We start from the raw sequence: 12801 nt of genomic DNA, 5'->3' as shown, positions 1-12801 counted from the left end.
AGAGACACCAAGTTTTACTGTAAACCCACTGTAAATAAAAGTATGGCACCGCCATTCATTTAGAAAAATAAAAATAGAAAAACTGAAAAAGAGCAATGAGAAGAGACTAGCTCCACTAAATTATAATGCCTTGAAAACTTAACGATATTAGCACTGAAAAAAACTAAAGGAACAAAACAGGAAGTCCATAGCCTCAAGAACATGCAGGAAGTTAGTATTTGATAAAGCAAGCAGCTCGAATCAGTAGAGTAAAAATGAGCAGTTCAATAGATGATATTGGGACAACTGGATAGCCACCCAAAAATGAAAAGTTGGATCCATATCACCCACACTTTACACCAGAATGAATTCCAAATGAATCAAACATTTAAATACAAACAATGAAACTAAAAGATGTGAAAGAACTCCTTTATAATCCTGGCATGGGAGTGGCCTATCAAATCAGAACCCTCAAAATACAGAACCCATAAGAGGAAAGATTTCAATGCCATAAAAAGCTTATGCATAGCAGTTTTTTTTAAAAAGTCCAAGGAAATAGCAAACCTTGGAAAAAAATAGTTGCAATTCATATTCCAGAAAAGGGCTCATCTATTTAATGCCTCTGATATAGGAAAACATAAATTCTTAAATACATGAAGATGAAATAAACAATAACCCAATGTAAAAACAGGCAAAGGATTCAAGCAGTTCACAGAAAGGAAATACAAAGAACTCAAACATACGACAAAATGCTCATTCTTACTCATAATAAGAGAAACTCAAGATAAAACAGAAAAACCATTTGTCACTATCATTGGCAAAACTGCAAAATTTTGGTTACACATTATGTCAGAAACACGGCAGAAAAACAAGACATTGCTAGTGGAATTTAAGTTGTACAATTCCAATGAAGGGATATAACACATTGCACATACTCTCCAATCAGGCAGCTCCACTGACAAAATATTTAACCTACACATTTAATCACCCACTTGTGACACAGTGGACACTATTCATTGCAGACCCGTTTGTAACAGCAAAAGACTGGGATAATACCGAAATAAGCAACAATGAGAAAATGATTAAAGAAACTGTATACTCAATGTAACGGAATGCTGTGCACCTGTAGCCAAAAGAATACAGTAGCCTTCTATTTACTGACCTGGAAAGAACACCAAGACATATTATGAAGTTAAAAAGCAAAGTGCTGGGGCGCCTGGGTGGCTCAGTGGGTTAAAGCCTCTGCCTTCGGCTCAGGTCATGATCTCAGGGTCCTGGGGTCAACCCCAGCATCGGGCTCTCTGCTCGGTGGGGAGCCAGCTTCCTCCTCTCTCTCTGCCTGCTTCTCTGCCTGCTTGTGATCTCCGTCTGTCAAACAAATAAATAAAATCTTTAAAAAGGAAAAAAAAAAAAAAAAAAAAAGCAAAGTGCAGAATAATGCCAGCACTCCAGTCAAGTGTCCCACTCTTCGAGTCTCCTGGGTCCAGGCACCAGACAGGTGAGTGAATGAGACATCATGTGATGCCAGCCCCTAGCCGTCACGTCACTCCCAGCTTTTGGATCTTCACAGCTCAGGTCCCAGATAACAGGAAGCAAAGACAAGCCATCCCTGAATTCCTAGCCCACAGAATTAGCACAATAAAATGGTTGTCTTAAGCTGCCAAGTGGTCAGAAATTTTGCTCTCCGGCACTAGTTACTAGAACACATGGTTTGAATTCCAAAATACAAGGTCCTTGGCCAAATACTGGTTCTCCTCCTCCAGGGCACTTCCCACCTACGTGAGGTTGGAAGAGCCAAGGTGACTTCTGGGCCAATGAAATGTAAGTAGAAAAAACATTCATTAGGATTCAGCCAGGAAAACAGATTCCACACCAGATACTTAATAAGGATCATTTTCACACTGGACCTTGGTGTGACAAGAGTTAGAGGTGCAACAAGTGTTAGAGAGCTGTAAAAGCAAACAGGTGATACACAGGTAATAAATATCTGGAAAAAAGCTGCCACTCTTTGGGCTGGAAGCAAAAGGAAGATGCTGAAGGTATCAGAACCCAGGAGGTTACAGGAGCCCTGGGAACTGGGAACCAGACATCTGAGGAGGAGCGGCTGCCTGCCTGAGGCTGGCGGGGCTTCTATTTGTGACTAAAGGAGCTGGAGACCAAAGCCAGTGCTGCTGGGAGGAGACAAGGAGACAAGGATGACACTGAAAGGAGGAATGGGATGACATTGAAAGGAGCACCAACAGGAAGGAGCAAGTGCCTCCTTTACTCCCCTGCCCTCCAGCACCCCTGCTGACAAGCCCAACAGGGAGTGGGTGGGCCAAGAAGATGAATATTTGCAGAATCCCTGTGGGGTGGCTTTGGAGCCCAGGGACTTGCAGCTTGAAGCTGGCACAGTCACTTTCAGGCAGAAGCGTTCGATTTTCTCTCTTCCCCTACCTTAGAGATGAAGGGGGCATCTGCTTTAATGGAGATGTCCTATGACCAAAGCAACCTAGAACGGTGAGCCACCAAATGGATAACACCCCTAGACTGTCCCCCACACTCAAGGCAGGCTCTAGGGAACGAGAAACAAATGGGTGAGGTGTTAGGGCACTGGTCCTTAGAGGCTGTTGACTCGGGCAGAAGACCCTGCCCTGTGCCGACCACGCACTCCACCTGCACACCTGGCCAGTTCGCCATGGCCCACCCCCAGCTGCCCGCACAGGCGCCAAGAGGCTGTAACGGGGGCAGCTCTCCAGGGAGGTGGAGGTGACGGGAAGGAGTCTGCGCACTGATGCCCCAGTATGTCAGGGGTATCAGGGAGCTAATGAGAGCTCTGAGGGCATCGAGACTACATTCACATCACACCAAGGGGCTTGGGAAACTTGGCCTAGAAATGGTAACACGTCGGGCACTCCTGAAAGGCACGTGGGTTGGGCTTTCGACAGAAAACAATGGAAGGAGTGCTAAGGGCAGGGGCCCAGGTATGGGGGACAGAAGGCATAATAAGAATTGACCAAAGGAAGAAGTAGATAGGGGGCTCTTTGGCCCCAAGGACATCTTTTTTATGTTATTATCGTGATTAAGAAGAACTAACAGTTACAGAGGGCTGACTACGTGAGCTGAGGACTTCACTTTTACTCTCCACAAGAACCCAGTGAGGTGGGCCCTATATACAGATGAGGAGCCGGGGGCTCTGAGACATCAAGACACCTGCCCAAGTCCACGTACTAAGTGGTGACTCTGCCCCCACACTCTTCAACACTCTGTGCAGGGTTCCCCAAGGAAAGCGCTCACTCTGACCCCCACACGAAAGACAGAGGCATTCCCCAAAGACAGACGTCCTTCTACCTCCATCCCGCTCCCCAGAAACAGAGTAAGAACCTTCATAGTCCTAATTCCTAAGACAAAGTTATACCTAGCCCTCTTTAGAAGTGGAAACAGCCAACAATAATAACTCTGTCCCCCAGAAGATGACTATAAGGATGAGGGTGCCCAGAAGTTTTTCCTTGTTACTTTAGACACCTCTTCCTCACTGTGTGGACATGGCCATTGTGCAGCATTCTGACTGGACAGACGGTGTGCTGAAAAACTTGGAAGAAGGGAAGGCAGGAGGAACAGAGTCCTCTCAGGAAGCACTCGCAGGTCTCCCTAGATGTTGCGATTCAGATTGGCTGCATCATAAACAATGTTCATAGTTTTCCCTCTTTGTTTTCATCTTCATGAACATGCTGAGATTTTTGCTATCACAGGAGCCTGGAGAAGCATGGCTTATATCTCAGGATCTCCTGAGCTTCGAGGGTGGTACGACACTTCAAGCGGCAGGGCTTAGCCCTCTAAGTCTGGATGTGGCGTCACCACGTCAGCCGAGTGGGCTCCTGTGGCTGATGGTGCAGAAGATGCCACCGACCGCAGCATGGCAGAGAGAGCACAGCAAGGGGAGCCCAACTGGACCCAGGGTGAGCGGCCACGGCACGGGAGCTGGACAGTCATTCTTGACCGGGGACTATCAGCTGGGGCTGGGAAAGGGGTCCTGGAATCTCTAGGAGGGTTTTTCCCAAGTCCTACACCCTCTTTCTGACCACGCTTCACAGGGACTTGCTCCCTCTCCACCAGCACCCTTGATAATCATCACACGGGGGGGGGGGGGAGCCTGTCTCTCTTAGGAGAAACTAGACCACGAGAAAATTGCTACAGCAACAATCACAGCGTATCAGGAGTCTCACCTGAATGTCCCCTGCCATGTCCCTGCTGTGTACAGAGAAACCTGGGAGAGCCTGAGGCCCGCGGTCAAGGTGGCGGTCAGGTTCTGGAGGAGAGGTTCAGCCAGACCCAGCCCTCAGCCTTTTCTGCCAGGGGTTCCTACCCCTTCCAGGGCAGAGCTCTGCCATCTCCATACTTTGTTAAATAAAGGGGCCTACAGGAGCCAGCAGGTCTTTAAGTGAAGAAGAGGCTGGGTGTGCAGCCCAAGCAGCCACCGTGTGAGGGATGAAGGCTGCAGCGTGCCCGCTGAGTGGGTGTCTGTCCAAACACAGATGCCCCTGCTCAGCCTGGAGGGCCACCACCTTCAGGGAATGTGGGCCCAGAGCCACCAGATCTTACCATGTTGCAAGACAAGCTGAAAAGCTGGAACGTCTCATGCAATTTCCCAGCTAAATGATGTTGGCTCAAAATGCTACAAAATGTGGGTCAGCTGCTGTGTGCCTTCCGCTTTCAACGTCTGCCTCCCATCCTACTCTTCTGTGCGGAACCGAGAATTAGACCCATGAAGTTTTTACAAATGTCAACAGGTAAATTGCAAATTATGGATGTAACCTACTGCTCCTCAAAACTTTCTGTGTCCTTCCATTTGTCCAGCTCGCATCTGGAATATGAGCTAAACGACGTGTTCCTAGCCAAATCCAGAACATGCCACCCACCCCTAAGGTTGCTAGTGCCATGGTCTATACAGCTGGAGGCCACATGGCACTGTGGTTATGGCCACCTGAGAAGCAGCCAGGAATTCCACTTCGTGAGATCAAGTCTCTGTGCCTGGTTTTCCCCATCTGTAAAATGGACATCCTGCAGGGTGCCTGGCTGGCTGGCTCAGTTGGTGGAGCATGAGACTCTCGATCTCGGGGTTGTAAGTACACTATGTGGGGTGTAGAGATTACTTAAAAATAAAATCTTGGAAAAATAAAGTGGGTGTCCTAAAATGACCCACCTCATAATGCTGTTATTGAGGATGAAATGAGTTAAAATATGCGAATACTTGGAACAGCACCTTGCCCACTGCCAGCGTTAGCTTTATTTTTAGTCAGGACATCCCAGCCTGCCAAAAAAGCCAAACTGTGAGGCCTCCAGCCAGGAGCCAAGATCTGATCAATGATACCAATCTCTTGCTTCCAGGGACATAGAGCCATAGTGGGGTCAGACCTGGCCTCACTCTCACCCCACACAAGTACCAGGAGCAAACACACAAGGGAGAGGGAAAAGGTGCCCACACGCCTGAGGACGTCCTCGTCCTCCTGTCAGATGTATGAAGTCAGTACGCTGGTGGATAACCGTAGAGATACAAAGTAGAAAGCAGATTTAGTCATTCTCCAGATGGCTCGTCTCATTTCTTCCTAAAACACAGAACACCAAACCATTTTATTGATAAGGATTTAGATCTGCCCCACGGACCAAGTCCTGCTTGAGCTGCAGCCTCGAAAGGTAGAAAAAACCTGCTGCAAACCCACCTCTCCATATCGGTGTACTATCTGGAACCAGAACATCAACAAACACTGAACGCCCACTCTAATCAAAGTACTATTCTCAGTCACTGGGAATTGTAAAGAAGATAATGGTACCTGGTTCTGCAGAAGCTTATTCATGCCCTGAGTTAACAAATATTTATTAAATTCTCACTTTGTACCAGGTACCGATCCAGACTCTAGGGGAAGAGCACAGAACACAACAGAGCACAGCCCTGCCTTCTGGACCATAGGATGTTGGGAGGGGAAGGGGCAAGGCAGATAACAAACAAAGAGTTAAGTACATTAAATAGTAGGGCAGGTGGTGATAATTAGTGTAGAGAGACAAAGAAGGGGAGTGTCTGAATGGAGGGTGAGTATACAGAATAGTGGGAGACCGCATAGGTCACACTCGTGAGACTGCCCGGCGCCGGCCGCCCTGGGGGATGGGGAAAGGAGCAAGGAGGCTTCAGCAGAGGTTGGGTTGATCAGACTCTGGGGCAGAATGGAGAAAAGGGAAGAACCTCAGGGATTGCACGCGGGAGAGCTAAGGGAAGATGTCAGGTATGCCAGGGAGCATCCCTTGAGTCAAAAAAATGGACCACAAATTCACTACCATGGCCCTCTCTTCTGGCCTTAGCAGAGCACCTGGTGGCTGGCAAGAAGGGGGCACTGAACTGGAATGTGGCAAATGCCAGCCCTGGGCACCCCAAAAACCCACACAAAGTAGGGTGTCCCTGTCCCTTTTATTTCACAAGGAACTTCAAGCCCCCTGTCCACCCCCAAACACCTGGGCTCCCCTGAGAAAGGCAGAGGAGGAAGAGGCGGCTCGGGGAGAAGCATGCTATCCAGAACCGAACACCACACACCGTCCCATTCTTCCAACTGCACCAGGCTTTTACTCAGGCTAGACAATTAACTCTCTTGCTCCCCAGTCAGTGAATGCTCGAAAGGAAAATCAGATCAACAATAGATGAAAAAATTGCATTTTCTCTTTGTTTGGGGGTGGACGGAGGGAGAGAAAAAGTGGAGACACTGAATATCGATACTTGTGCTGGACACATGGAAATGATCCAGAAGAGGGAGAAATTCTGAAGATGCAAGAGAGGGAATTGCTAGAGTGAGGCCCTTGAGGAGGTGAAGGAAGAAGAAAGGGGCAGAGCAGACTTCAAGGTCAAATCCCACCTACTCATTCATCTGCACATGGACCGAAATGAGAGGAGGCATGTGGGGGTGGGGTGGGAACATGGAGAATTTCTCTTCCATTGCTTCTATTCTTTCCTAGAAGCAAGGTGACCAGGTGAGAACGAGGGTGAAGGAGGAGGTTCTGGGAATTAAGGACAGAGGAGGATGTACCGAAGAGTGGTCCGGAGGATGGAAAAGTGGATGGAACAGGTAAGTCTGAGGATAGCCAAGGGAAAAAGGAGAGCCGCTCCAGATGTGGTGAATTTCAAGCACAATCAAGCTATTTGGGAGGGTGCCCGAAGTAGGCAGAAGATTGGACTTAACCAGGGGCATGGTTGTGTTCTTGTCAACGCGACCCTGTCTGTATGACAACAGAGAAAAGAGCACAGGAGTTGAAGGTGTTTGCCTGGGAGTGATCGGGATTGCTAATCAGGAGTTTAAACTGCATCAGGTAGGGAAGGGAGGCACTTGAGGCAGGTGAGGAATAATAATAAGGACCAGCAATTTATCTGGAGTTCCGGGGTGGGTGGAGGATTGCAGGAGTTGAGGTATTAGAGAAAGTAAGCTAGAAAGCCAGGGATGGAGGTCAAAAGGGGGTGATGGAGGCTGAGATGCAAGAGGGCTCCCAGGTCCTGGTAATGAAAGGGTATGAGGGATGTCCACAGGAGCCCCCCTGCCTGGGAAGCATGGGAGGAACAGCTCATCCACAGGGAGACTGGAGCATTTCAAGACTCCTGGGTAGGGTGGGGGGAGCGGAGGGTGTACTTTACCAGGAGATAAAATCACAAGCAAGTCCCACTTTGTTCAGGGGTAAAATGAGCAAGCTCCCAAGGACATGAGGATTGAATGAAAAACAAAGGGCCAAACACACCCTAAGCACTCAGTAAGGGTCAGCTATTATCAAAGACCGCAATGAACTGACTCAAATCAGTTTTCGTCTTTTCCCCAGAATTTTAGTTCTTCCTAGTGTTGGCAAATACTCTGCTTTTTAGTTTATAAAATATATTTTGTACATAGGAACAATACAACACATGTAAGCCCTCAAATACACACGTTAATACTTAACTCTTGTTCTTTAAAACAAGTAGTCGTGGTCATGCCCACCCATTCCAGGGTTTTCAGGGGTGGCTGAAATTATCTGCTCAACTCCCTCCACTCCTACTCGCAGACTTAACAGAAGAGGAGACCTGGGCTGGAAGAGGCTGGGACGGGTCTAAGATCACTCGTTGTAGAGACAGAACTAGAATCCGGGAGTTTATCCCAGATTCCGGAGTTTAGACTCCTCTAATGTTAGTACGGAGGCAGCCTTTCCGAAGCGCCTGGACACAGCCACCAGCCGAGGTCCGCTAGAAGGTCCCCCTCTGTACTCGAGGGGCCAAAGCGCCTGCGCTCCGCTGGGGTCAGTAACCCACCTCACGGGGGATGAGCAGCCGCTTCCCTGGACGGGGCAGGACCCGTGCGCCACGGCCGCCTCCCGCGTTCCAGTTAGCTGGGAGGGAAGCTCCCTGGCACGCGACCCGCAGACGAGAGGGCGCGGGAGTGAGGCGGGAGCGGGGCGGGAATGGGCCGGGCGGTGGCCGGGGGCGGAGACTGCGCGCAGCCAGCTCCGGAGGGCCTCAAAGCGGACCCTGCAGAGTCACATCCCCGCGCGCCGCGCCGCAGAGCTCCGGCAGTGCGGACAGAGGCGCGTGAGCCGCTGCGCGCCGGACGCCCGAAGAAGCCCTCGCCGGCAGGGTTCGCACTCGGCCCCCGGTGCCAGCCGGGGGTGCGGCTGCGTGGAGGGGCGCCGAGCGAGTCCTTGCGTCCGCCCGGCGCGGCGCGTCCATGGGCGGCCCCTGGAACAGCAGCGACGGCGCGGAGGGAGTGCTGCTGCCCTGCGACGAGCACCTCTGCTCGCCTTTCCCCCTGGGGGCGCTGGTGCCGGTGACCGCCGTGTGCCTGGGTCTCTTCGCCGTCGGGGTGAGCGGCAATGTGGTGACGGTGCTGCTGATCGGGCGCAACCCGGACATGCGGACCACCACCAACCTGTACCTGGGCAGCATGGCCGTGTCCGACCTGCTCATCCTGCTCGGGCTCCCGTTCGACCTGTACCGCCTCTGGCGCTCGCGGCCCTGGGTGTTCGGGCAGCTGCTCTGCCGCCTCTCGCTCTACGTGGGCGAGGGCTGCACCTACGCCACGCTGCTGCACATGACGGCGCTCAGCGTCGAGCGCTACCTCGCCATCTGCCGCCCGCTCCGCGCCCGCGTCCTCGTCACCCGGAGCCGCGTCCGCGCGCTCATCGTGGCGCTCTGGGCCGTGGCGCTGCTCTCCGCGGGGCCCTTCTTCTTTCTGGTGGGCGTCGAGCAGGACCCAGGCGTCCGCGTGGTCCGGGACCTTAACGGCAGCGCGCCGCTCACCCCGTCGCCCCTCGGGGCCTCGCGGGCGCCTCCGCCGTCCCCGCCGTCGGGGCCTGAGGCCGCAGCCGCCGCGGCGCTGTTCAGCCGCGAGTGCCGGCCCAGCCCATCTCAGCTGGGCGCACTGCGCGTCATGCTGTGGGTCACCACCGCCTACTTCTTCCTGCCCTTTCTGTGCCTCAGCGTCCTCTACGGGCTCATCGGGCGGGAGCTGTGGAGGAGTCGGGGGCCCCTGCGAGGCCGGGCCGCCTCGGGGCGCGAGAAGGGCCACCGGCAGACGGTCCGCGTCCTGCGTAAGTGGCACCACCTGTGTTCCAAACACACCTACCCGCGCGGTCCAGGCAGCGTCCCCTTCCCCTCGTCTCCCAGCGCCACTTCTAGCTACATTCCTTGTGCCATTTTGCTCCAGCCTCCAACTGTCGGTCCTGCCTGTCTCCAGAGAAAAGCGTCTCCAGTCCTCTGCTAGCTCTGGGTAACCCCAAGGCGCCCCGGAGGGTGGGATGCCTGGGTCCGCTAAGCCGCGGGATCCGTAAGCTGGGCTGATCCGGGATGGGTAAACCAACCGCTCATCTCTGTTAGATGAGAATTACTCATAGTACCCTTGAGGAGATGGGGTAGAGCACATTAAGCTAAATTTTAAAAAACAAACAAACAAACACCTTAACGTTAAGTTATCCCGCAGGCAAAGCAAAACAAAAGATTGTGCAGACCTGTTGCAGAATTCTTTTCAGCAGAATACAGAGAACATGTCTCTGAAGTAGGTTTGTGGAAGGAAGCCTGCCAGAACAGCTTGTTAGTAGAACTATCTCCTGCGGGTTTATATGTCCAGCCTTGATAACGCGTATATGCAGTCTTAAAGCAAATATGGGTGCTGTTTGCACCCTGGAAGTTGTTCTGGGCCGGGATTTGGCTAGGTAAAAGTTTTATTTAATTTGTTTGCTGTTGTTTATTATTTTGGATGGTTCTCGGGGGCCCTTGTTTGTTCTCGGATGCTTTAGCTCATTGTGGTGCCTGTGCCTTGTTTTGCAGTGGTGGTGGTTCTGGCATTTATAGTTTGCTGGTTGCCTTTCCACGTCGGCAGAATCATTTACATAAATACAGAAGATTCTTGGATGATGAACTTCTCTCAGTACTTTAACATTGTTGCTTTGCAACTTTTCTATCTGAGTGCCTCCATCAACCCGATCCTCTACAACCTCATTTCAAAGAAGTACAGAGCAGCGGCCTGGAACCTGCTGCTGGCCAGACAGTCTAGACGGTCCAGACAGAGAAGTGTGTGCAGAAGCGGGGACACGGAGGGGGGCACAGGAGGAGACACCACTGGCTACACAGAGACAAGCGCCAACGTGCAGACATCATCCACCGGCATGGCCAAACAAGTCGCTTCCTCTCACAAGGCTGGGACTTCAGGGAAAACAGGTCTATAGGGAAAGGACTGGAAGTGGGGAACTGATGCCATTAGGAAGAACTGGGAAGAGTGGTGAGGATTTTGCAACTTGATCAGCAACTTCATCAGCATGATTTTTTTATTAAACCAATGCAGGTAACTTAACCATCTTCTGTGCATGTACCCCTTGAGGATGTTGATTTCAGCCTCGGGAAATGCCACATCACAAACTGTGCTCTGGGGAGGTTTTCTAAGCCTTCGTTCTCCTAAGACTTGGGAAACATGATTCCTCTTTTTCTGGTTAATAAGTCGTACAGAGAGATGCTGCTGTGAAAATTTACACTTCTGAGATCAGGGGTGTGTTTGTATTTTCATGTTCTGGATATACATGTACGGGTGCATATACAAGGAACCCAGGATAATTAGAGCTTTTATTCCAGAAATTATTTAAGGCAGAATTTTTTAGAAGCCAGTGAAAGGAATTCTGGGTAGAGGCCAGCTTCCAGGGGTCCCACCTCACTCCTGGCTGAGAACAAATCATAGAGTGAGGGACAGTACCATCTTTCAGAACTTCAGTGCATAAGCGTGTTGCAGCCCAGTTGTCCCTGAGTCTGCCCCCCGGGATCGCCCAGTGCCACGGCTGCGTGGTGGCGGACCCCAGCACGGAAGCCTGAGGGCAGGGAGCGGCAGCAAGACTTGGCTTCCCTACAAAGTGACTACTCATGACATTTATAAAGATGGTTATTATCCCTTATTTTCCTCAACTTGGTGGGATACCTGTTGTCATCATTCCTGGTTTACAGGTGATGGAATCGAGTCTTAGATGTCCTAGACAGCGACTGGTGGGCCTGAAGCTGAACGCCCGCCAGTCTTTAAGATTTTCAACCTCCTCCCACCCAGAGACGTGGTACTCACAGCATCTGTGCAAAGATGCAGGAGTCAGTGGATGAAAGGAGTCAGGGGTGAAAGAATGTGTCAGACATTCCAGCCAACAGTTCTGTTACTGTTTTGTGTTTTACAGTTTATTATTTTTTTTAAGATTTTATTTATTTATTTGACAGACAGAGATCACAAGTAGGCAGAGAGACAGGCAGATAGAGAGGAAGGGAAGCAGGCTCCCTGCCGAGCAGAGAGCCCGATGTGGGACTCGATTCCAGGACCCTGGGATCACGACGTGAGCCAAAGGCAGAGGCTTTAACCCACTGAGCCACCTGTAACACCCTGTAAACTGTGTTTTACAGTTTAAAACACAGACCTGTTTTCACAGGGCTGCTGCCACCTCCCTGGCTCCAAGGGGCCTTGATCGCTCCACAGTCTGTATGAATGGCGCCCCCTGGAGGTGGGCAGGACTCAGAGTTCTCTTTTGCAAACCACAAATGGTGAAGCTATAAACGAGAGTCCACTCAACGTGCTGACAAAGGTCTGTCATTTTTTGAAATTTTTTAAATTTATTTTCAACGTAACAGTATTCATTGTTTTTGCACCACACCCAGTGCTCCATGCAATCCGTGCCCTCTCTAATACCCACCACCTGGTTCCCCCAACCTCCCACCCCCAGCCCCTTCAAACCCCTCAGATTGTTTTTCAGAGTCCATAGTCTCTCATAGTTCACCTCCCCTTCCAATTTCCCTCAACTCCCTTCTCCTCTCTAACTCCCCTTGTCCTCCATGCTATTTGTTATGCTCCACAAGTAAGTGAAACCATATGATAATTGACTCTCTCTGCTTGACTTATTTCACTCAGCTTAATCTCTTCCAAGGTCTGTCATTTTATACTGACTAACCAAATACAGTGATGCCTTCAGGTCCCCGTGAAGGGTCCTAACACCCTGGTCCTCCCGGAACCGCAGAGAAGTCTTGTCTGCATTGCGTCTCTGCCAAGGGGAGAAGCAGGTAGTGGCGCCTTGGAGTGGCAGTCCCTAAACTGTACACAGCATGTATTTGGTTGAGTCTTTGCAAAAAAGGACTCTGTGGTTAAATATGTCAGGAAGGCACTGCACACTGTACCCCGCCTCCTTGAGAGTCACCACAGCACTTACCACATCCGAGGCCCCAGGTTTTCACCCAGCATTTCCTTGACTTCTTTTGTCCCAGAACCATCTCCCCATCCTCCCGCCTCAAGAACTCTTTGAAACCTCATGGGCTGAGGAACACTGTTGCGGCCA

General features: G+C 50.9%; 1 protein-coding gene across 1 annotated transcript; it reads left to right on the top strand.

The window, feature by feature from the left end:
* The first annotated feature begins 8681 nt into the window (after nucleotides 1–8681).
* Nucleotides 8682–10828, top strand: LOC111147161 (motilin receptor). Its single transcript, XM_022503057.1, has 3 exons — nucleotides 8682–9543; nucleotides 10280–10669; nucleotides 10794–10828. The coding sequence occupies exons 1-3, from the start codon at nucleotides 8682–8684 to the stop codon at nucleotides 10826–10828; spliced, it is 1287 nt and encodes a 428-aa protein (XP_022358765.1).
* The last annotated feature ends 1973 nt before the right edge of the window (nucleotides 10829–12801 follow it).

Source organism: Enhydra lutris, unplaced genomic scaffold (genome assembly GCF_002288905.1).
Source record: "Enhydra lutris kenyoni isolate GAN:26980312 unplaced genomic scaffold, ASM228890v2 scaffoldscaffold15, whole genome shotgun sequence".
Lineage (NCBI taxonomy): Eukaryota > Metazoa > Chordata > Mammalia > Carnivora > Mustelidae > Enhydra > Enhydra lutris.
The sequence above is the reverse complement of the archived record's forward strand: the minus strand, read 5'-3'. Positions and strand labels throughout refer to the sequence as shown.

What these genes read in the sequence shown, in the direction of transcription:
- LOC111147161 (XM_022503057.1), top strand. Translation starts at nt 8,682, where the DNA reads ATGGGCGGCCCCTGGAACAGCAGCGACGGCGCGGAGGGAGTGCTGCTG. An exon ending in GCAGACGGTCCGCGTCCTGC is followed by an intron (nt 9,544 to 10,279) that starts GTAAGTGGCACC and finishes CTTGTTTTGCAG; the next exon opens with TGGTGGTGGTTCTGGCATTT. An exon ending in TGGGACTTCAGGGAAAACAG is followed by an intron (nt 10,670 to 10,793) that starts GTCTATAGGGAA and finishes AAACCAATGCAG; the next exon opens with GTAACTTAACCATCTTCTGT.